The sequence below is a fragment of the Danio rerio genome, chromosome 13, assembly GCF_049306965.1.
Source record: "Danio rerio strain Tuebingen ecotype United States chromosome 13, GRCz12tu, whole genome shotgun sequence".
NCBI lineage: Eukaryota > Metazoa > Chordata > Actinopteri > Cypriniformes > Danionidae > Danio > Danio rerio.
Window position 1 is genome coordinate 10,417,501 of NC_133188.1, and position 25,000 is coordinate 10,442,500.

Here is a 25,000-nt window from a genome sequence, read left to right on the forward strand (position 1 = left end):
TAAAAAGTCTTAAAATATTACCTTAAATAATTTTAAACGGGTCTTAATTTTCCTCTGTCTTAGGTAAAGCTAGCCTATAGGGTCGACATCCAACCGACCAATTACCAAAAATCCATCACAAGAAAACCTATTTTTAGTATTTAATTTTTTTTTATTTAAAAAGATACAATTTTACAATAGCTATTTGACATTTTTTACTGCAATTTCTCCAAATTAGATTCCCTAATTAGGGAAAGAAAACTAAAACAACTACACAATTCCTCATGATAATAACATAGAGACATATATAATAAATATACTTTTAACAATGTTAAACTTGTAATTTAAAAAAATACAATTATGTTGAAAAAAAAAGTATACAACTAGAGCTTTCTTGTTTTGACACATTAAAATGTTACTAAGAAATAATTACAATTGATCAGCTTTTTGTGGCAACCGACCAGGCCATTAGAAATAATCAGTGTTAAGCCCTGTATAAGGGCCTACTCACACTATGCTATCCGAACTGTGCCCAGGCCCGTTTCCCGGATCGTTTGAGAAGTGTGAGTGTGCTGAATCAATGTCGTGATGAGCGCAGTTCACTTGGGCTTTGGCGCTGTACGTTTGTAGTGCGAGTGCAAAACGAGCCAAAGCCTAAACTGAAAGCGTGATGTGACTTTAAGGGACTGTTTCATATGGATTTATTAATCATTCTTACTGTTCAATGAACGAAAACTGCCCTAGATTATTAAAGACACAAACTCCTCACTGCACGACAGCTGCGTACCTTCAGCAGACCTCCTCATTCCTACAGCACGAGGGCTTTATGATTGTTTATGAGCGATAAAAGTGGCAAATCTGTTCGGCGAAATATCTGAAGGCATAAACTTCACCGCAGTCCTTAGGGATGCATGTCACCGCATCCCTAAGGACTGTTTGGGGAAATATTTGATGTACTGCATGTCACTGCATATCAAATGACTGAAACGATATAACTAGAGAAATCTCCACTGTGCTGCTGAGTGAGAGTGCTTCTCTACTGAACAGCGCAGCATCGATGACGTAAGCGTGCCCAGGCCCGATTGTAGTGTGGATGCGGGCCATCGGGGGAGACGGTAGGGGGGACAAGCGTCCTTTGGCCCGGTATGAGGCAACTGTACATAGTGTGAGTACGGCCTAAGTCTAATATTTTATTTATAATGGTCTTAAAAAGTCTCAAATTTGACTTGATTAAACCTGCAGGAACCCTAGCAAATGCTTCATTCTGTAAAAACAACCAGCTGGATGTGCATTACCTTGCTTATTACATGGCTGCTTGCCACAAATGTGAACAATTAGACATAAAATATAGATCTGAGCTGTAATAACTGATTGAAAAAATGAAACAAAGCTTGCAGAAAGAAAACAAATCAAATGGCTGGATGCAGCCTACACTAACCCTCGGTTGGAAGATGGCGCAAGCATACATGTATACACTCTTAGAAATAAAAGTACAACACTTATCACTGGGGCAGTAGTAGAAAAGGTACTTATTTAATGCACAGGCAGTTCCTATCAGTTTTGATCACAGTTTGAAATAAATACGCTTGCCCCAAACATTAGTAGTATCCATAGCTACTAATTGCTATGATGCCTTAACAGAACCTTCTTTCCTCTGTGTAATCTTCAGGACACCGACATGTGCTTCACAAGGGAGTTGTTGGGGATTAACCAACAAGGATATCTGCAAAAAAATAGCAGCTGTGCTTTTAATTAAAGAATTGATAAACTATTACAGCTCAGAACAATGTTTGGGGGCTAATTCATTTAATGTTTTGTGACGAGTAGGCGTGTAATAAGTGGGATAACGAACACTCAGATGGGTGTTTTCGCAGAATAAAGCCCATAGTTGTACAATAGATACTGCTGATCAGCCAGTTAGGCTTTATCCTGCAAAAAGCAATTGTCTGGATGTGCTTTATCCCATACATAAAACACTTTGTAATGTTATGATTGACCAATCAGAATCATTTATTCCAGAGAGGCGTGTAAAGAGACACAAAATATGTAATAAAATGATTTATTCTTGTATCGCAGTGACCATTGTTATTTACCAATTACCATTACATTATACATCAAACTAGGGCTGGGTGATATTTTCCCCAAAGTTATCCTGATATCATGTTTCATATCATTCAACATCAATAATTATTGAAGATTTTTGTAACATTTAGGAATATTATTATTTTAAGTAAATGAACAAATCATCGTTATTCAAATACATACAACAATTTTATAAATTGTGAAGTAATTGACAATACCCCTATGCTAAAAATCTTTCAGAAGGGAGCTAGTGGCTGGGATGCACAAGAAAAGAAACCAAAAAGCCACTTTGGCAACATCCTTACATCCTTTTTGATTTACATTCTCCTCACTGCTGCTACTCGGATCTCATTTTCCCATTTGTAGTTATTCTGACCTGAAGTGACATTTGCGAGTGCGTGGTTTCCTTCACCATTTACAATGAGCTTTGCACTCGCGCAACCCGGGCATCTCTCGTAACTAGGGGAGCATTTACTCAGAGGATGACAAACGGAGAAACCCTTGCTGCAGCTCCGATGCAAGTTTATGGAGAAAAGTAAAAACCACTGCCGTGTTTGGGTGTGCTTTGCTTTTTCAGCGGTAATTAGTCTGCCTTTATTACTGAAATATGTATAGTCCATACAAAGTGTGAAGTAGCTTGTTTAGTTCTACTTGCATGAATCGCGGTGCGCTTGCAGAATTTAGAAAAGTTGCGCTGTTTTCAACTAGGTGCGCCTGGAAAATAAGCATGGTTTACGTGTGCGCCGCCTGCTCAACATGCTCTAATATGTGCGTCATGCAAGTCGCGCGCCTTCATTGGAAATGACAAACTTACACCCAAGCTTATTGGCATTGCTTTCAAGGTGTGCGCTCAGCAGCCACATTTAATAAAACTATAGCGTTTCATACCAAATCTTTTTTTATCGATTTTGACAATGGTGTTCTGTCAATAAATATCGATACCGATTTTATCGCCCAGCTCTACATCTACATCAAAACTAATCCGGTATCAAGCAGTCTGAATCTGGCTTCAGTCTTAAAACTTAAAAATCACAATATCAAACATGAGATCTGCCACCACTTCCGTTTATAGCTTTAAATTTGAGTAAAAGTTTTTGAGTTAAACACCCCCCCCCCTCCTCCAAGCCACCATGGTGGATATCACTATAAATCTTGTGCTAAGTGAGGAAGGTGTTCATGGTAATGAGTTCTCCCAAATGAAGTATTGCACATTCATCTTACTAGGTCTCGAGCACTGGTTTAACTTTTTCCATATGGACACTGGTCCCAATGCAAGACAGACAAAGGCTTGTCAGAATTCCATGCTTGCTCCTAATTTCAGTCAGTTTTGGATTTGGCCTTGTGGTTTTCTTTGCTTTGAATTCCATCTCGATTTTCGCAAACCGCCTCCAAAGTGTGAAAAGTTCGGCTGGATTAACTTTATCAATTCCCTTCACTTAATGGAAAACCCCTGTGAGAGGACTTTGAAGTGTCACAGATGCTTTCCAATGAAAACAGCCTCAGACCTTCTTTCTGTGTCTCTCGAGGCAAAGTGATCCACTGGCTGCCTTTTTATTCTGCCGTCTCTCTCTTTTTTTCCGCCTCAGACCAGCATGAACACCGCAAAGCATTTAGGGGTTACCGTTTTATTGCCAATGACACAACATTGGCCTTGCTAAATGGCTTGTTTTTGTAAAGTGACTGAGACAGCGCGATTTGTTTCTCAGATATCTAATAGATGTTGACTTTCTTGACATTTCATGGGATGACGAGTGGAGCTTTTACCATTTCAGCGTAACCTTAGTGATTTAGCAAACATTTAATTCACGTCAAAACTGTGATTGAATCAATTTAACATACTAGAAAGAAAAACATCTTCAAGGTGTCTGATTTTATTCTCAGAACTAGGGTCAGAAACAGAGCCGTTTCTTCTGGTTTCCTGCACAAACACACTTTCTAAGACTGTGGTCACTCTTTCCAGCACGACGTGTCACAGAGTTTGCTGAGGGCAGCGCTGGACGGGGTGGTACAGGAGTGTGTGAGCTTCGTGGGAGTGGACATCAACATCTGTTCAGAGACGCTGATGAGGTAGAGACCAAATACTTTCCAGCAGGAGTCACAACATGGCAACTTCTCACTCACCTCCCCACTATTGCTTAGCTCTCTGTTTAGTCTGACACCCTACACGCACACACACACTTTTAGACGCACGCACCGTAACATCTTTTCACATCCCCACTACACACAAACATTTTGAGCTACATACACAAACATTGCCGTTCGCTAACATATACACAAATTGAGATATATAGCCTGGAATATTAGTCACATAAACTAACAGAAACAGCGAAATGTACACATTCGTTATGTCCACTCGCTTCGTCTAATGCCTTGTAGGATTTCGTGAGTAATTGCAAATTGTTTGCACTACGGAAAAACGGTGACTTGGAATAATATGTTTCCAGAATGCAATTAGGATCGTGTCTGTATAAGTCTCAAAAGTTCACTTTAATTTATACAACTGAAAAATAAACTTCCTTTACATGAATTATGAGTTTAAAAAAAGGTATTGTCATGAAAAACAGTTAGGCTTTTTGGGGATTTTTGCAACCTACAGTCTTATGCAAAAGTTTGGGCACTTCTTTGCCGCTGCATACTTAATGTGCTCTTATGAGAGACAATCGCACTGAAATGCCATACGGTTTATAGAGAAAGCTAGACAATGTCATTTTTTTTCAGACAGAAATTTGTAGTATAGCAGTATTTAGATGTGTGAAATTAAATTGAAGCTGAAAAATAGGCTGTGCAAAAGTTTGGGCACCCTCTCTTTTGTGTGGATTTCAAAACCTGTAGTCACTTATTGCTGATTGATTACAACACAAAATTGATTTGAGTGACTCTGTGAACCTTAACAATTCCAACACAGGTGCAACCAAACATGAAAATGAATATTTAAGATAGCTGATTGCTAGCTGTGCTTCTTATTTTGAACATGAAAGTAGCAACATGGGAACCTCAAAAGAACTTCCTAATGACCTAAAAACTAGGATAATTCATCAACATGAATTAGGAGAAGGATGCAAAAAGCTTTCACAAAGGTTTAAAGTCTCTATCTCCACAGTCAGAAATATAGTAAAAAAAATGAAAGGCCACAGGAACAGTTCTTGTGAGGGAAAGATGTGCTAGACCAAGACAAATATCTGAAAGTTAGAATGGACACACAATAGACACTCTCCAAAGAGCTCCAGCAAGATCTTGCTGCTAATAATGTCATTGTACATCGTTCCACAGTTCAGTGTAGTCTTCACAAAGAACAGCTCAATGAAAGGTGATGCAAAAAAGGATTCTATCTAGATTCTATCAATAAGAAGAGTTGTTTGAGGTACATCTGACAAATGCTCATCTAGACAAGCCTGAATCATTTTGGAAAATATACTGTGGACAGATGCCACAACCATAGGTGCTTTGCTTGGCAGAAAAAGAACACCAAATTCCAGGAGAAGAACATGCTCCCTACTGTAAATTATGTTGGAGGGTTCATGATGCTGTGTGGATATGTGGCAAGCACAGGTGCTGGAAACCTTGTCAGAGTTAAAGGTCGTATGGATTCCACCAAGTATCAACAGATTCTGAAGAACAATGTTCAAAAAATCATTCAAGAGGCTGAAGTTACGGCAGGGTTGGATGTTTAAGCAGGACAATGACCCAAAGCACAGTTCCAGAACTACCAAGGAATTCATGCTCAGACACGATACAATGTTCTAGAATGGCCACCCCAATGCCCAGACTTGAACATCATCGAAAATCTACGGATTGATTTAAAAAGAGCCGTTTACGCTTGGCCCCCATCAAATCTGACTGAATTGGAGAAATTTTGCAAGGAAGAATAGCCCAAAAAGCCTTCAGCAAGAATTTATGGACTTATCCTTGACCATAAGAAGCGTCTGCAGGCTGTTATTCAGCAAAAGGTGGCCCTACAAAAGATTGATGTCATTATTCTGTTGGGGAAACCGAAATTTTTGCACCTGTCTGTTTTTGTTATGACCTAAATTGCATTGCATCTGATGCCTAAATAACTGTTATGTCAGAACTGAAATGTTGCTCTTTCTCTAGGGTATAAAATATATCCAAATAAAATTGCTGATTTGTAAGGCCAGCAGGCTATGACTTGCAATTATGAAAGTTATCAGGGGTGGCCAAACTAGACTGTATAATGGCAACCTAAAATTCCTTGCTGTGATTATTTTATTATTGATATGTATGATACACTGCTTAAAATAGTACCCAGCTAGGTACACTAAATGGGTAAAAATGCTGCGTAATAAAATTTTGCCTACAGTACTGCTGCCATGGTACGGCAGCAAAGTTCCTTGAATATTATGCCAGAATGAGAGTATAGTTTCTAGACACATCAACCTAGAAAACAGCAACTTTTCATTTTCTGTCAGTATTTATTCAGTTCAATTCAATTCAATTAACGTTATTTTTTATAGCGTTTTTACAATGTAGATTGTGTCAAAGCAACTTAACAAAGAAGTTCTTGTAAACTGACACTGTGTCAGTCCAGTTTTCAGAGTTTAAGTTCAGTTTAGTTCAGTTCAGTGTGGTTTAATTTTCACTGCTGACAACGTACACAATGTGACTACAGACCAGCTTTAAATAAGAAAATGAACAAACTATTTGTTTAGTGAAATGCTAATAGTCTAATCCAATTCAATGGTTTAAAGCTGAACTAACCTAACAGAAAAATTCTGAGGGTACGCCATAAAATGTAATGTTTTATTTATAAAAAATTCTGACCTTGGCTTTGGTCTTTTTCTGCACAACTATACTTTTGTGGGACTTTTTTGTCATTGTCAATTCAGTCAGTAGGAGAATTGTAAAAAAAAGAGCCTATTTTCAGAGAAGGTGGAGTATTCCTCTGTGTTCTCACTTTTTAGCATCTAAATTTATCAGTAGCATTAGATATACAGTATGAAAAATATATGAATCAAATACGGTTCCAAATTAAAATGACAGCTTTTGTAAAACTAAACACTTAAATGTCATCTCAATAAAGACTATTGGAGAATTTAGAGCAGGGGTGCCCAAATCTTTTCTGATGAAGGGTCAAAATCCAAAACTGATTGAGGGCCATGTGCTGAAGGTAAATATTTCAAGCTGTATTGCAAAGTTACAATGGATCATTTCATTATTTATTAAAAAATAAATAGAAAACATTACTTAAATAATATTAACTTATACAATAAATATTTTGATTTTTATAATGAACCTATTATAATGAAAACATACAGTAAGAGGTCACACTTTACAATAAGGTTCATTAGTTAATGTCAATTAATGCATTTACTAACATGAACAAACAATGAACAACACATTTACTACTGTATTTGTTTATGTTAGTTAACGTTAGTTAATGAAAATACAGTGGTTCATTGTTAGTTCATGTTAACTCATGGTGCATTAACTAATGTTAACAAGCATGGAATTGAATGTTAATAATGCATTAGTAAATGTTCAATTATGATTAATAAATGCTGTATATGTGTTGTTCATGATTAGTTCATGTTAGTAAATGCATTAACTAATGAACCTTATTGTAAAGTGTTACCCAGTAAGAATTCCGTTTGTAACAGTGGATATTAATACCAAATACACTAGTCAACCTGCAGCAGCCTTTGCCTTGTTTTGCTCACTGAGGACTTCTGAATTGTGGTCTATGCATGGAGCAACATTATAAATGTTCACTTAAAAAAGTAAGAAAGATTCATTTGCAAATTTTAATTGAAACATTTATTTCAGGTTTGATTTTAACAAATGTTACATTACTTTAAATTTGAAATATAATGTGTATTAAAGGCATTAACCCCAACCTTTGCCAAAATTTCCCCTCTTTTAGATGGGATGGCAAGCCAAATCAAAGGTTACATTGGGCCAACTTTGGCCTGCGGGCACTAGTTTGGACGTCTCTGATTTACAGCAATATATTATGTTTGCATGTATAGTATGTAAGTAGTTTGCTAAACTATTGTAAAATTTAAATGGATGTGCATTTGTTCCTACAATTGCACCAATTAGCTGTTTCTTTCTGAGCTCAGCTTTTATAACTGTGCTTTTTCCTTTCATATTCTCAATGTATATAAATCAAAGGGGCCATTAAAACACCTATATATCAACTGTAATAATAAATAATCAGAACACTGATGATTATATGTAAGCGTTAGACTGAAATGCACCCATTTTACAAAGATCAGATTGCTATATTTAACTAGCCTTGCGCCTGTAGTGTACTTAGACACACATACATCACCTTTCAGAGCTTGAAAGCTGTGTGATCCCATTAAAAGGCAAGGTTAAATGCTTGTGAGGTAGGCTGGGATCAGGTCATCTGTTTACCTGACTTTAAATGAGCTCTCAGTACCAGAGCTCCAGACGACGTGTTCGTGGCTCCAGCATTATCCGCCGCCTTATTTAAAAGTGACGACATACAGTTTACATAGCTGCTTTTAGGGGAGCTGCCACTTTAAATCTCCCATGCAAAAAAAAAACAAAAAAAAAAAACATCTGAATGCCTTTTTGTTTTATATGAAAAGGTCAAAAGGATTATGAGATTTTAGCCTGCCGTTTGGTAATTCTGCTGGAAAATGTTCCCAATATTATACTAATATCTGCCTTGTTGTTTGTGAACATGAAGGGATTGCATAAGTATGAAGATGAATTTCCATGGTCTCGAGTGGACTTCTGAAGTGAAGTCTGTTCATCCAGGATGCGTGGTTAATTCTGGGTATTGACATATGAACCAATGACTAATTCCAAAAACAAACTGTAATTGAGCCTTGAAGGAGTCGAGCAGGAAGATGTAAGGTTAAGTTTAGGTTATTTGGACTGGATATCTTTCATATTGGAAACAAGAAAACCCTCAGACCTTTTCAAGACCTTGGGTCATTGCCAAAACTGTATATTTTAGGATGCCGTTTTAAAGTGTAGCTTGCTTGCTTAAAACTTAAAATCAGTGTTGAAAATAAAGTCTGTTTGTTTTGAATGTTCATTTAAGTATTCTCTGGGATTGTATGTTGTTTTTCTTTAGGCATATAGCAGGTCTGAATGCAGGGCGAGCGCGCAGTATTATGGAGTGGAAGGAAAAGAATGGCCCTTTTTTTAACAGAGACCAGCTGAAACTTGTCAAAGGCCTTGGTCCTAAGAGCTTCCAGCAGTGTGCCGGCTTCATCAGGATAAACCCTGAGACAGTACGCAGGTATATAGTTAGCTTTTTACACTTCAGTTATGATTTTGCACCAAGCTACTGTACATGTTTGTTGATGAGGCATGAATGTGATAGCCTAATCCCAATTCTATTTTTATACCCCTTCCCCTTGGCCCTTAAAACTGAGTGTAAAGGGGAAGGGTTTCAACATATACCCCTTAAGAATTAAGAATTGCGACAGCACTACAGCATCTGTACACGTCACACTACTGCTGTAGTTATTCCAGTTGTGTTATTTATTGGTATTTATCTTCAAGAAATCCCTGAAGGCATATATTACGTTATCTTAATGATCTAATGTGACATTAAGATCGTAATACTGCACATTTAACACAGTGGCCATATTCATCTATGTAAACACACCAAAAACAACATTAACATTATAGCAGACACCGTAAAAAGCCCATTCCCAGCCCCTTCACTTTTCTGACAGGGTATTCGAGTCTCATTGAGTGACAGAATGTTGTGACACTGCTGTACAGGAGTTATGATTATGGATTATAGATCGTTAAATTTAGCATTTTTTTTATTTTATTTTATTCTTGTTTGTTTGTTGTAAAAAAAATTTAATAATGACAAAAAATACTAATTTGTGTATCTCCTTGCTTCCGGGTGTAACTCTCTGCCGTTGTGGCTGTTGTATTCTGGTAAATTTTCTCACCCCTTGGTTTTGAGTGTGGTCCTGAAAAATCTTCATTCAAAAGGGTATTCACCCCTTTCCCTTAGCCCTACGCCTTCAAGCTAAAGAGAATTGGGACACTACTACCCCTTGATGTGAACATGCAAAACGAGGGGTAGGGGTAAGGGAAAGGGCTAAGGGGTAGAATTGGGATTGGGCCCCCATTATAATGTGTTTCCCATATATAATTTAATTTAATTTAATTTTATTTTATTTTATTTTATTTATTTTTACACAAAGCCGTTTAGAAATAGTCAATGCATACAATTTGAAAATTAGTTTTTATTATTATAATAAAATCTTTGTTGTATTATGTCAACATTCATGTCATAAGCTGTTTATAGAATGCCAGTGGATCAGCCAATAGTGACGCTGGTTTTGCATTGAAATGCTATGACAAGGATAGAGTGAAAACAATGTGAAAACAATTCATTAGAAAAGTGTTTATTAGGTAATCATTTTATTCATCTCATTATTATTCAATATTCTTTGTATAGTTTAAGATGATTTGTTATAAATGCTTTCTTTTAATCTCAGTTGACTGTAGACATCTTAATGTAACATGGAGTGTGAACCTTACCTCTATCCTGCATCAACAGCAGAAAACAAAGAGCTTTTCAATACCACATTAGTACAATATTTACATTGTTCCTAATAGTTAAAAACACTTAAAGATTACCTATTATGCTGCTTTTTTAAAATAAGTCTCTGAAGTACCTAGAGTATTTATGTGAAGTTTCAGCTCAAAATACCACACAAATAATGTTTAATAATTCTTTGAAACAGATTTTTTTAGGCTTTGATACAATTTAGGGACTGTCGATTTAAATGAGATGACAGCACATTCTAAAAACACTGAAAATGTGAAAAGAAGTGTCTTCGAAGAATGCTACAGTGTTCATTTGTACATCCACTATCATTGTGTTTTACGTCATATGTTGTATATGTCAGTCAAGCGTAATGTGAAGTTTACCACTTCTGAAAGCCAGTCATTGGAGAATATAATTAATTTTTTTTTTTACTTTAGTTACAGAAACACATCGCTCTGCTTCAAGAATTGTGTTAGCTCCCTGACCATACTCTAATGAACATTAATTTTTTTAGAAGCTTCAAAATGAAGTCCACCATTCAACAGCATTTATGACCCAGTATAACATTTCAAAGCACTCTTACTGTTCATCTTACTGAATAAAGTCTCACTGAGGATGGCTTGAGCATGAGTCAATTATGGATATTTTTTACTTTTATGTGAATTATTCCTATAAGTATTTTGGAAAAAAAAAGTTTTATGACTCTTTGAAACAGACTCTTTTAGGCTTTGATACAAATTGTGCCATATACAATTGATGACTGTCAAAAGGGTCATATAATATTTAAAAAAAATTACAAGGGTCATACTTTGGTTTTAATGGTATCCAACAGCAGGCTGATATGCATGCAAGGTATTTTTTACCTCATAATCAAAAACTTGATTTTTATCCAAATACACATGCTGTGCCCCATATGGTCTAAAACCTGACAGGTGGGCAAATGTAAGCTTGTTTTAAATAAAACAAATATATATATATGGATATAATAACTGATACTGCTAATAATGATAACATTATACAAAAGCAAATTGTTATGAATGAACTGAAAAAGCCTCCCGAGATGAAGAAGGCATGAAGGCAGTGGTTTTTAAATTTATGTAGACTAGAAAATAATATGTTTTGTAATATTTTAATCCTTTATATTTATGTCCTATATATATCCTTATTGTATTCTTAATACAGTTGAAGTCAGAATTATTAGCCCCCCTGAATTATTAGAACCCCTGTTTATTTTTCCCCCAATTTCTATTCAACAGAGAGATTTTTTTCAACACATTTCTAAGCATAATAGTTTTAATAACTCATTTCTAATAACTGATTTATTTTATCTTTGCCATGATGACAGTAAATAAATATTTTACTAGATATTTTCATGACACTTCTATACAGCTTAAAGTGACATTTAGAGGCTTAACGAGGTTAATTAGGTTAACTAGGCAGGTTAGGGTAATTAGGCAAGTTATTGTATAATGGTGGTTTGTTCTGTAGATAGTTGGAAAAAAAAAATAGCTTAAAGGGGCTAATAATTTTGTCCTTAAAATAGTGTTTAAAAAATTAAGAACTGCTTTTATTCTAGCCGAAATAAAACAAATAAGACTTTCTCCAAAAGGAAAAATATTATCAGACATACTGTGAAAAATTCCTTGCTCTGTTAAACATCATTTGGGAAATATTTAAAAAAGAAGAAAAAATTAAAGGGGGGCTAATAATTCTGACTTCAACTGTATATCCTTAATATTTCTTAATAATTCTTTTTCATTTGTAAAGATATTTGTGTATTGCTTTACATTTTGTCTGTATTAAGCAGTGTGTAAGCGAGGCGCATAACTAAAGTGCTCTGCGCTCGACTTTAGACCGGCTTTGTTTTGGTCTATTGAAAAATCTATTATAGTTTCTCAAAATAGCAATGCGCCAGCAGTGCGCCTCAGAACGCCTTTCTTTTTAGACCAGAACGCCTATGGGCGCACATATCAGCGCAAATGCATTTGCTATTTAAACAGCGTGCCGCAAAACGTCAAAACAACTCTTGCGCCAAGCTGAAAATAGCAAACAACAGTTGCGTCGCGCCTTGCACCACATTGCCCCGGGTGTATGATAGGGCCCTAAAAATCTTTTTTACAAGAGCGTCCTAGCCAAGATTAAAGTCACATGGCTCTAACAGACAACAAACAAAAAACTCTTTTAAAAGCATTTAGTGAAATCAGTTCTTTAAACTGCAACTTTGTTTGTAGATTATTCCATCCAAAAGGAGCTGCGTATTTAAAAGCCTTTTTCCCCATCTCAGTCCACACTTTAGGAACAGACAGTAAATAAATATCCTGCGACCTAAGGCCATAGCTAAGGACAGGTTTTTTTACAAATGTAATTCTGGAGATAGAAGTAAACCCAATATAGCTTTGTAAACAAAGATATGCCAATGCTTGAGCCTACAAATGGACAAAGCAGAACAACCTACCCTAGAATACAACACAATGATGAGTAAGGGATTTAAAATTAGTTATAAATCTTTGTGCACCATGGTAAACAGTATCGAATACATGCAGACTCTGATACCAAGCATGCACATAAATAACATCCCCGTAGTCTAAAATCGACATAAATGTTGCATTAGCCAACTTCTTTTTAGCATAAAAAAGGCAGTTTTTAATTCTAAAATAGAAGGCTAAGATCACTTTGAATTTTTTTCACCAATTGCTGAATGAGAGAACTAAAAGAAAGTGTATCAACAATTAAAATATTAAGATATTTATACTGAGACTACAATTCTATCTCTTCACCATGAGTAGAAGTAATAGAACCTAACTTCTGCTTACTTGTTTTGAATTTAAAAAATAGAATTAGCTTTGTTTTATCAGCATTAAAAAACAGGTTTTAACTCAGATAAATTATGTTGAAGTACAATTAAAGCAATCTGTAGTTGAAATGAGTTAATTGTCACTACTGGGCTTGGATTATTCCATTCGTGTGATTATAAAAATATCAAATTAATTACTTTGTACTATTAGAGGCTGGCTATTTCTACAAACTTTTGTCACACAATTGTATTTAAACCCTTTCTGAAAGTGATTTTTGCATAATAGGTCCCCTTAATATTAAGCATGACCCCGTTTTCCATCTAAGCATTTTTCAATACAGCATAAACACAATTAATGAAAGTGAATCCTCTTATTTTCTTCATGTAGCGATTATTAAAACACCTAGTATAAATTGTGATTGACATTGAACTCCTAATATTTTTGTGCTTCACGCAGTATCGGCTCTGGAGGGAAAGAAGACCCGGAGATACCTCAGAAGCAAACTGCTGAGAAGAAAAAAGTCAAGGGCTCTGCTAGCATCTCGAACGACTTTAACCCACTGGACCAAACCTGCATCCACCCCGAGTCCTACAGCATCGCCCTGAGGTGAGAACAGAGCATGCCACTGAACTATCACATTACTGCAGAGCTGCAGATCATCACTGGATCTGCTTAACAACTGACCTAAGTGCTAGTGAGTGTTTACCTCAAGTGGGAGCATCTGGCCCTGCGTGTCTCGGTGTGTCGAGCTGAAAAGCACATTCAGCGTGTGCTCAGCTCAGACTTTCTCTGGCAGCGACTGACACTCTTCCCACAGCTGTGCTCCTCAAGTCTGTTTAGACTACTCCAATCTGACACTTGTGCCTGTTGCTTCCAGAAGATGTGCGCTCGGATGCCCTGCGGTTTGGATGTGCTTGTTTGCATGACAGCTGCAAGTTAAATCAAAATCAGCGTGTGCATGTGAAAGAGGGTTTTTAAAATTGAATATGAACCATGGGCACGGCGTCCCAACGCTTTGGAATCTGGAGGATTTATTGGTGAATGGCAACGATAATTTAGAAACAAGACATTCATTCACTGCCTATTACTCACTTTTCTTCATTTCCTCTGTAGCTGATGTTATACTTTGGCGTTGGATTTACTGTAAAACAGTGTACGCACACATCTAAGACCACATAGTTTTTGTTTCCCTTTACTTAAAGGAATAGTTCACTCATAAATGAAAATTATCCCATAATTTGCTCACCCTCAAGCCATCATCTCTGTGTATGACTTTATTCTGTTAGACAAACACAGTCTGAGTAGTTTTACATTACATCTCTGGTTCTTCCATACTATATAATGGTGTTGGATTGTGGCTTTTATTTTGAAGCTTTTAAAACGTCATTAATCCGTCTTTAAACTAACCCATATGCCGCCAGGGGGTTAACACGTCTTCTAAAGCCGATCAATATGTTTTTGTAACAGCAAAATTGTATTATATACAGCAGGGGTGCTCAACCCTGTTCCTGGAGATCTACTGTACCTTCCTGCAGATTTCAGTTGCAACACATATCAAACACACCTGCCTGTAATTATCAAATGCTATTCAGGTGCTCTTTAATTGGTTCAGGTGTGTTTGATCAGGGTTGGAGCTGAACTTTGCAGGAAGGTAGGGCTGCGTCTGAAACCGCCTACTACTCAGTAGGTACTGCATTTGAATTTAAACTTCTATGAATTCGGACATACTACTCGGCTCACATACTGATTTTAGCGTACCATATAGTATGGAAGTATGCTGTTTCGGACGCAGCCTAGATCTTCAGGAACAGGGTTGAGCAGCCCTGAAATACACTAATCACAGACTTCTGAATGCACGTAATGCACAACTGATGTATATGAGATAAGACACCTAATGTAGGAGGAATATACACATGTATACTCATGGTTGTCGCGATATCATTAATTAATCTTACGATTCTATACCAGCGGAAATATCACAATACCAAGTAGTATTGTGATACTTTAATTCATAACTCAAATTATAAAGAAAATTGTCAGAAATACTATATTTTACATGTTATAATAGGTCTTGAATGTATTTCATAATTTCCTTATTATTAAAAAAAGTATTATTTGCACATCACTTCACCTAAAATAAATTAATTCTTTTAATTTTGTAGATTGCATATCAACAAAAAAATACATTAAAATAAAGATACAAATTATAGCAAATAAAAATTGTTATAAAAATTGCATTTTAGGCTATATGAAGTGGTCAAAAATTGTTTCCTTGTTTTCTGATGCTATTTTAGTTTTTTTCATCTATTACTATTTTTTCAGTCTTATCAGGTTATAATACAAAATAGCTCAAAATTTCCCTCTGTGAGTCGTTCTTTTTAAGATTGTTGTGGTTGTTGTAGCTACTAAATCATATTGAAAGAAACATATATGAATCGATTCAGATGTGCGTCTGAAACATCAAAAAACTTGCAACATTAAAGGGCTCCACAGACTATTAAAATAAAACAGTCTATTGTTGCACAAACGTGTGAGCATTTTAGTGACTTTTCCACATGCAACATTATGTGTTGTAAATAGACCGTTAATGACGATACTACCATTTACAACCTACAGTGGAGCTGCCAGTATTTTGAAGCCATAGTATCATGATACTACCATAGTACCGGTAAACCGTGCAACCCTAGTATACTCATTGTAAGAGTAAAATACTTCATAAAGTTATTGTCAAATAGTTTTTTTTTTTGTTGTCCGTTGTAAACAAACTGTGTGGCAAGTGGTTCCCACAACACGCATCTATTCCTGGAGCTTCCGCTGTTATTGCTTCTTACATCATATGTCATATACTGTATGTCAGTCATGTATTATAGAGACCCCCTACTTTTTGAATCCAACGCAAAATCAATATAATGTCGAAAATTGTAAAATGTCGATCCTGCTAAATTTTTTATGTAATCGCAAAATAATCGCAAAATGTAAAGCATGTAAATAATCTCATAAAACATCAGATTCTAAACCAAATAATCAAATTCTATTTATTTCAGTTTGCAATGAATTGTTTTACATGACTTATAGACGCTGCATATAAAGCAGCACACGTGATGTATTTGAGTGTCTCAAAGAAAAAAACAATTACGTCTCACCTGCACCCTCACGAACATTTCATGGAATAGAATAAGGGACAGAAGGAGTTTTCAGCTTGTGCAGTAAACAGACGCGGATGAAGCGCGAGTGATTTACACGTGTAGTCATATCAAAGATGAGATATACAGGTAGACGTCCTGTGACACGAATTGGACGTTTTATGCATTTGACACGCTTCAGACTGCAAAAAGAAAGATGGAGCAAACATCTAACATACAGAGCAATGGAACATACAGATGGAGATGGTTCACAAATGACGGCCGCTGCACGTGACACAAATTAAAGGACATTATTTGTGCTTTACACGTATGGCTGGTATTATGATGCGTGTAAAATCTATAAATTATTTTGTTTAATTTCTTTCTTTCTTTTTTTTTTTTCTTAAATTATTTTTAAACATTTTTTACATTTATAAACATTTTTAATCACAAAATTTTCTCCAAATTTCTGGCAATTACCATCACAAAATCAGTCATTTTTATAGAAAAAAAATCGTGAAAAACTAGGGTGTCTGATAATGTGTATTCGGAACCTGCTGAAATTCAGTCATCGGAGAATATCATTAAAAATCATTAAAAATATTTTATATTCTAGCTACAAAAATGAATCGATCCACTTCATGGGAACCCCCTGGCAGAGAATTACGATACACAGATAAAGATGGATTTATGCCCTTTTAGCATGGAATAAAATCAATGTCATAAATATTTTGTGCGTAAATAAAATGAACGCATCTGTTATTATAAAAACGTAAAGGAAAACGGAGCATACTCGTAATTTTATGAGGGTACAATTCCAAAATCTGCGATTAGACAAATATGACATTTGTCTGTTTGATTACGATTTATACATTTACAATAGGTGTACTTTACTAACACAAAAATACAGTTTCACGACGGACACGAACACCTGATTACGAGTACGAATTAAAAAGCGACACTCCACATTCCAAATTACGTCACAGGCATTAATAAACAAGCGAGAGCCATCGATTTCAATGGTGCGCTTGCTGGGCGCTCGAGCTCCCACACACCATCTCAGGTAAGATTTTTGTTATTCCCTCTTTAAGAAATGTACTTCATGAGCTGTAATAAAGGTTGAAACTTAATGAGGTCCGTTTTTGCTGCGTTTCTTAGACATTTTACAGAATCTAAATTAAGAACGGGCTGAGGATAGTGAGCATAATGTAAGCAAACGTTACAGACAGCAATCGCAGAATTTCTCAGTGAATCACTTAATGGTGTTTAACTATAAAATGATATTAACTGCATTTCATGTGAAGTACACCCATTGTAAATGTATTATTCGCATATAAACAGACAAAAAAAATGTTATGTCTGTTCTAATCTGCAGATTTTGGAATTGTACCCACTTAAAATTATGAGTACGTTTTGTTTTCCTTTACCTTTTCATAATTACAGATGTATGAATTTTATTTAAGCGTGAAATATTTATGACAGCGATTTTATTCCATATTTTAGAAGCTTCAAAATAAAGGCCACCATCCGAGCATTTTACAGCATTGATGACCCAGTATAACATTTCAGACTACTCTGACTGTTCATTTTACAGAAAAAAAAGTCTCACTGAGGATGGCTTGAGTGTGAGTACATCATGGAGGATGTTTTTATTTTTATTTTTGAGTGAACTATTCCTATAAGTATTTTGTTTTTAATTGTTATATAAACAAGTAGCATAGAAAGTCATGGCTATATGTGTTTGGTCACTAATTATGTAAAAGCAAATTAACAATATAGCCAAGTAGAATCTAGTTAAACAATCATTAACTGTTTACTGACAAAATCAAAGAAGAATTAAATTAAATTAAACTTGAACTGATATGTGCATGTGACCCATAAATCTTATAGGTTTTTGTTGCATATTAAATGCATATACATAAATGCATATACATAAATGCATATAAATACAAATACAAATACTTTTCCCCCCTCAACAAATACAAATACAAATACCGGCTGCTCTGCACATCCCTAATATATATATATATATATATATATATATATATATATATATATATATATATATATATATATATATATATATATATTTTTTTTTTTTTTTTTTTAATATATATATTTTCCAATTGATGTTTAACAGAGCAAGGACATTTTCACAGTATGTCTGATAATATTATTTTGTCTGATAATATTTGTTTTATTTCGGCTAGAATAAAAGCAGTTATTAATTTTTTAAACACAATTTTAGGGACAAAATTATTAGCCCCTTTAAGCTACTTTTTTTCTTGATAATCTACAGAACAAACCATCATTATACAATAACTTGCCTAATTACCCTAACCTGACTAGTTAACCTTTAAATGTCACTTTAAGCTTTATAGAAGTTTCTTAAAAATAACTAGTAAAATATTATTTACTGTCATTATTAAAACTATTATGTTCAGAAATGTGCTGAAAAAAATCTGCTCTCCGTTAAACAGAAATTGGGGAAAAAAATAAACAAGCGGTCTAATCATTTAGGGGGGCTAATAATTCTGACTTCAACTGTATTCACACACACACACATATATATATATATATATATATATATATATATATATATATATATATATATATATATATATATATATATATATATATATATATATATATATATATRTRTATATATATATATATATATATATATATATATATATATATATATAAATGAATATATATATATATATGAATATAATGATGTGAGGGAATTATTAATATAGAATCTTATATTATTTTATATGAAGACTAATACTATTTGTATTATATAATGTGAATATATTTATTTTTCACTTATTACTTTTTGATATTTTATGCTATAATATTGCACACAATTATTCTACATAGTTTAGTTTTTTTTACTCATTTATTACTAAGGTCACGGCAGAATGTCGCCTGACACTTTCATCATAATTCTTTTCATAATTGTAGTATTAAACATCAAATAGTCATTAAACATGCTTGCGTTATTGATTCATAGCATTGAAATAAAATAGCCACTTTCACTGGTGGTCTTTGACACGTGGAGCCCACTGTGTGTGCACATGTGTGAGTGAATGCACGTCTGTCCACTCGCTCTCTGCCTGATCTTTCGTCAGAGGCGCCTTTTGGGGTCAGAGGTCTAATAAAGCCACTTAGGGGCATGGAGTGGGGGAATAATCACCCTGTCATATCCTCCCTTCTCTCCTCTCCTTCTGTTTGTTTTCATTTCTCTCCGTTAGGCTTCATTTACGACTAAACCAGGCAGAAAAGCCTCCCTTGCAGTCCCTTGTATTATCACCATTCTCTATCGTTACCAAATGCTGCGCTAATGGACATTGCTGCACTCCAATTGTCATCATGAGCGCAGGCGTATTTTTCTTGGAGGAACAGGATTTGATTAAACATGGCCACCAGCAGTGCTGAGTTGGTAATGTAGCGCCCAGCTAATGTAGCGGACTTTAAACAAGGGTTTCTTGGGGGCTCTGGAGGAATTTGGGGTATTGCTAATAAAATGTATCAAATATGTTGCAAGGCCTGGAATCATAAGGCTAATGATGCGAGCAGAACCGTCTGAGCGATGGCTTTATAATGATGATGACAAGCTTGACATATTCCCAACAATCTGTAACCCATTTCTGCACAGGGTTCATCACTCTTGTCCTCTGTTTCACCAGCTTATCCTCTTTCCTTTTGCAAATTGTTGGACAGACTTTTTTCCTCTTCCTCTCTCGTTCTCGTCCACAGCTCTGTTTAGATGTAAATGCGTGCAGCAGTTAATGAGAATAGAAATGAAATGTGCTCCTCTCTGCATCAGCGGCTGGTTTGTCTGGGCAGGAGGTGGCTTAAATCACTCACACATTGTGCATGTGAAAACACGCAGCTTGTCTTCCTCCATTTGGTGAGTGATTTTGTTGCACGTCGGGCGCTTTGCGAAGCGTGGGCCAGCGGACGGTAATGGCGGATCATGTTGCTCTAATGTGATGAACTTGATACCCTTAGCTTCACCACTTCCCACTCATACACACACAAATACACATACACAATGTGCTGCGTTGACCCCCTGATGGACCAGCTAGTATTTAAGTATTAGCTTTGATGTTTTTTGTTTATTTGGAAACCTCTTCTTTGGATGGTGAAATGAAAAAAAACAAGCTGTGATATTTTCTGGTTGACTAATAATCAATAGTCTGGTTGTTGTTGTTGTTTTATTAGTTTGCAAGAGCATGAGGAGGGTGGTCATTTAAAAAGTTGGTAACACTTTTTTATTTAGTCATTTAGATTAGACTACACTTTACTTGAAGGGGGTGATCATAAGACTGCCATGAAACCTTTAAATCATGACGAAATGAAGATTTTATGGCAACTATCATTAAAGGTGCTGTAGGCGATCTGCCTGAATGCTATAGGTTAGCATAACATATTTCTTTGAAACACAATCCCTCCCCTGCTGTCCAAAGCCACGCCTCCTGAAATCACGAACACACACATTAAAGATAACAATAGACAACGCACTAGGTCATGTCTCACCCGTTGAAAAACTTTATAGTACTACAATTCTGTATGGAAACTGTAATATACCTAGTACGTTTTCTGTTGTGTAGCAAGCAAAACTTGTCATAATGTGCAATATTTCATGCATGCAAGGATCGCTGGTCTCACTCTTACGCACTTTGTCCTAAAGCGACTGGTGCTTGACTGTGGCCTGCAGGAATTACACTTATTACTAAGCCATACTTGCATGCTGTTTCAGAGCGAATATTCAGAGTAGCATGGTGAACAATATGGGGAGTGCGTCATAGCAAATATGACATTAGCTCCTTTCACACAGTGATACCGGTAAATATGCGGAAAATTACCGGAATCACTTTACCAGTAAATATAAAAAAAATAATTAAATGCTGTTCACACAGGCAAGAATGTTACTGTAACGGGGAGACTGACACGGAGGGATCCATTATGCAGTATTTATTGCTCAAGCACTTATTCACACACACAATATGCACTAACGTGCAAACACACAACAACAACAGTCTATGATGAATAAAGACTGGCGATGAATAGACACAGGGAGTATTACCAGGCATAGATCGAGGGCAGGTTGCAAGTATCAGAGTCCGTGAACCAGGCGTGGGTCGTGGGCAGGTAGCGAACATCAGAGTCCGTATAACAGGCGTGGTTCGTGGGCAGGCAGCGAGTATCAGAGTTCGTATACAAGGCGTGGGTCGTGGGCAGGCAGAAGGCGAAGCAGAGTCAAGAAACAGGCTGGAGTAATACACAAGGAATCAGGCAGGAATAACGCTCAGAAATGCTGGCCGGGGCTAAACATGACTTCGCACTGAATGAGCGTTTGGTGCTGGCTTATAAAGGGTACGTGGGTCATTAGCGGGATTCAGTTCAGGTGTGCATGATCAGGGTAAATGGATGATGTAATGCTTAGAAGTCCGGAGATGGTGGCCTCTGCTGGCCAGCGAGGGGAATGACTGGGACAGAGTGGGTGACAGTTACAGAATTTTTCCGGAAAAGACCATTCACACATCCATTCCAAAATACCGATAAATTCTGACAGAATTAAGCAGAAATTAGCTTTAAACAGCTGCACCTGTATTTGTAAACATAGAAGGGGTCTAGCCGCCTTTCCACTGCACACGACATTTGGATACGACTGTCGGAATACGCCCCCTTGTGGCAGCTGCACAGTATTTTCAGTGTTGTCGTGCACCACGGGGGAGAAGCTGATTTCACGGTGTCCAAAATAGATGGCAAAAGCAAAAGCCTTCATTCTCTGTGCGTTTACATGAATGAATAAATGAATACTAGAAACTCATAGACCGCTAAAATACTGGAGGGAATGTAATAACAACATTAAAAATAAATATTTTTATTACTTTTTTTACTTACATTTATGAACAGAAAAGTTTTTTTTTTAATATAGACTTTTTATAATTCAAAAAAAATAACCGAATAAACTCCTATTTCTCATCTGCTTGGACAACACTGGAATACATCATATCCGGTCGGCAGGTCGCATACGGTCTAGTCGCAAGAGTTCAAATATTTCAACGGATCCGCAGCTCAATTCGGATCTGAATTTTCCGCATACGGATATGATCGGAACTCAACGCAGCTCCCGGACTGCTTTCCATCGGAAATTAATGACTTCCAGTCTGTCGCTTGTCGTTTGTCGTGTGCGGTGGAAAGGAGGCTTCAGGCTTTTGTTGATGGTTGATGGTACATAATATGTGTGTGTGTGGCGCTCACCGGCTGCTTCACATGCACACGCGTCAAGCAACTGAGCTTGAAGGTAAACAAACAGCGGTTTATCATAAGCATTTTAACGATAATTCTTTCCACAGTTGGCATTAAGAAGGAACATAGAAACATTATCCGGCTAACATCTAGCAGCTAAATGTGTCCGGAAAAAAAATATTTAAAAGCTTTATTTTCATAAACAGCACAAATGTGAATGAGTGTATGTCTCTTATCAATGTGTTCTAATCGTGAACGCGATCTTTCTGGCAATTTTCCTTCTGTGTTCACACAGAGCAGCATTCCGGCAAATTACTGGTAATGTTACAATTTCTCTTTCTGGAAAATTGCTGGAATAATTTACCGTTTTTTTCCAAAAAGGGCTAGTTTACACATGATCCCTTTCCAGAGAACTAAAAAAGGTCTGTATGTGTGATATCTAAACTTGACAAAACATATATTATAACCTGTCAATGTCTTTATCAAACAAACTTAAAATTAGACACCATAACCTGTCAAAAACATGATTGTCAGGAGTCTGTTATAATTGTGTCGTGAATATTTTTCAGATTACTTTTTTCAGTGAAACAAACTAAATTTGTCATTAAAAGTGAAAATTCTCTGTCAAATAATTCTATAACAATGTTGTTAATGTTTTTCTACACCTCAACTATATAAATTGCTATTAAAATGTTATTAAATGTTAACACACTGTAAGTAATTTTATTATAGTGAAGTTATTAATATATTTTTTTCATAAATATTTAGTGTCCTCCAAAAGAAGGTCAGATAATAGACTATATAAAATGATTTAAAACATATTAAATATCTTGGTAATGTTGAAGTGCCATGATAAAGACAGGTTGTGGTGTATTTATGTCAAGCTGTCATAACAAAAGCATCTCAAACAATGTCTTCTTTGCATTTAAAATGACAACTGAGTCATAAGCATGCTTAAAATATCTTTCAGATTTATAATGTGTCATATTATGATGATAAAGGTCTTATGAACATCCTTCAAGTAAAGTGTTACCATAGTGACAGAACATCATGATGTCATAAAGACAGCTTCATGATGTCATAAAGAGTGTGGAAACATGAGTCCTTGTCACGTATGCACAGCTGATGGAAATCAGCCAGACATGTACCCAGACAGAAATTATGTTTATGTATGATAGTTAAATGTTATTAATAATATTCATATACCTATTAATAGCTGCTATTTTAATTGTTAATTTTTAATAATATTGCAATAAAAATTCATAATTTAATTTCACATTATTTTATTTTGCTCTCATAAATAAATAGCCTGAGATAACATAATGCTACATCTCCTTTCCAGGAGAATCATCAGTCTTAGCGATCGATGATTGGCTTATATAGTAGAATGTGGGGCTTTATTCGCCATATTGACAGTTATTCTTTTTCCCATTCAAAACTATATGAGTGACATATCTTGTGTTTTCTATAATATTTTACTGCATCCTGAATAGCTGAATTAGGCCCAAGCTGAACTTTTTTTTAATACCCCTATGCATATGCCTTCCCCTTGGCACTTGAAACAAAGTGTGAAGGGTGATAAAAAATATTCTCCTAAGAAATGAGACACCACTGCTAAGCCCACATATGTCGTCACTAGCTCATCGGTCATATGAGATGTTGTCTGCAGTAGTCATTACAGAAGGCCCAAGCTTAGTAACGTTTAACAGATTACTTACTCTGAAAGTTGTTTTGTGCTGTATTTAAACTTAAACAATGTTGTTTGTTTTCAGCTTGAAATCATACATGCTCTCTATTTCCTCGGGCGTCCCTGTGTCATTTACAACATATGACTGGTGGTTCATATTGCAAAAAAACACAAAACTGTACAATGTATTTACACTACTCAAATTCATGGATGTAGCCAAAAGACAACAACATTCATGTTATACCAGACATGTTGTTAAAGAGCAAATTCACTGCTAGACTTGCCTGACAAGATTTTGGCAAGTCATTGGTTATCAGAATTGATAGTATGTAGAACTACTGTGTTGCGTAAGCAGATACTATGAGGAACTATTGTTTGCAAATTTACCTTTTTTATTTATTGAAGAACTGTAATGCATGAACGCCATTATGAAAATAATAAAACAGTTGCGTGTTTGTAGTAAACTTCTTATTTTACTTATTTGTGGGTCTCCTTTCTCACTTGGGCAGCCATGTTGCTGCAGAAGCTGGTTGTTCTGAAAATTTTGCACACCCCTTCA

General features: G+C 35.8%; 1 protein-coding gene across 14 annotated transcripts in view; it reads left to right on the forward strand.

Moving 5' to 3' along the window:
* The window catches only part of srbd1 (S1 RNA binding domain 1), a 157,169-nt gene that overhangs the window by 114,820 nt on the left and 17,349 nt on the right, over positions 1–25,000 (forward strand). For 12 of the 14 annotated variants that reach the window (XR_012389162.1, XM_073920697.1, XM_073920698.1 and 9 more), the window contains 3 exons: positions 4,022–4,128; positions 9,128–9,295; positions 13,825–13,974. Coding sequence is in view for 11 of the 14 variants with exons in the window: in XM_073920697.1 (XP_073776798.1) it covers positions 4,022–4,128; positions 9,128–9,295; positions 13,825–13,974 (425 nt within the window). In the remaining 3 variants the exon portion in view is untranslated. Of the gene's footprint in view, positions 1–4,021; positions 4,129–9,127; positions 9,296–13,824; positions 14,890–15,179; positions 18,327–25,000 lie in introns of those variants that run through there. The other 2 variants (XR_012389163.1, XR_012389164.1) reach the window with 2 other exon arrangements.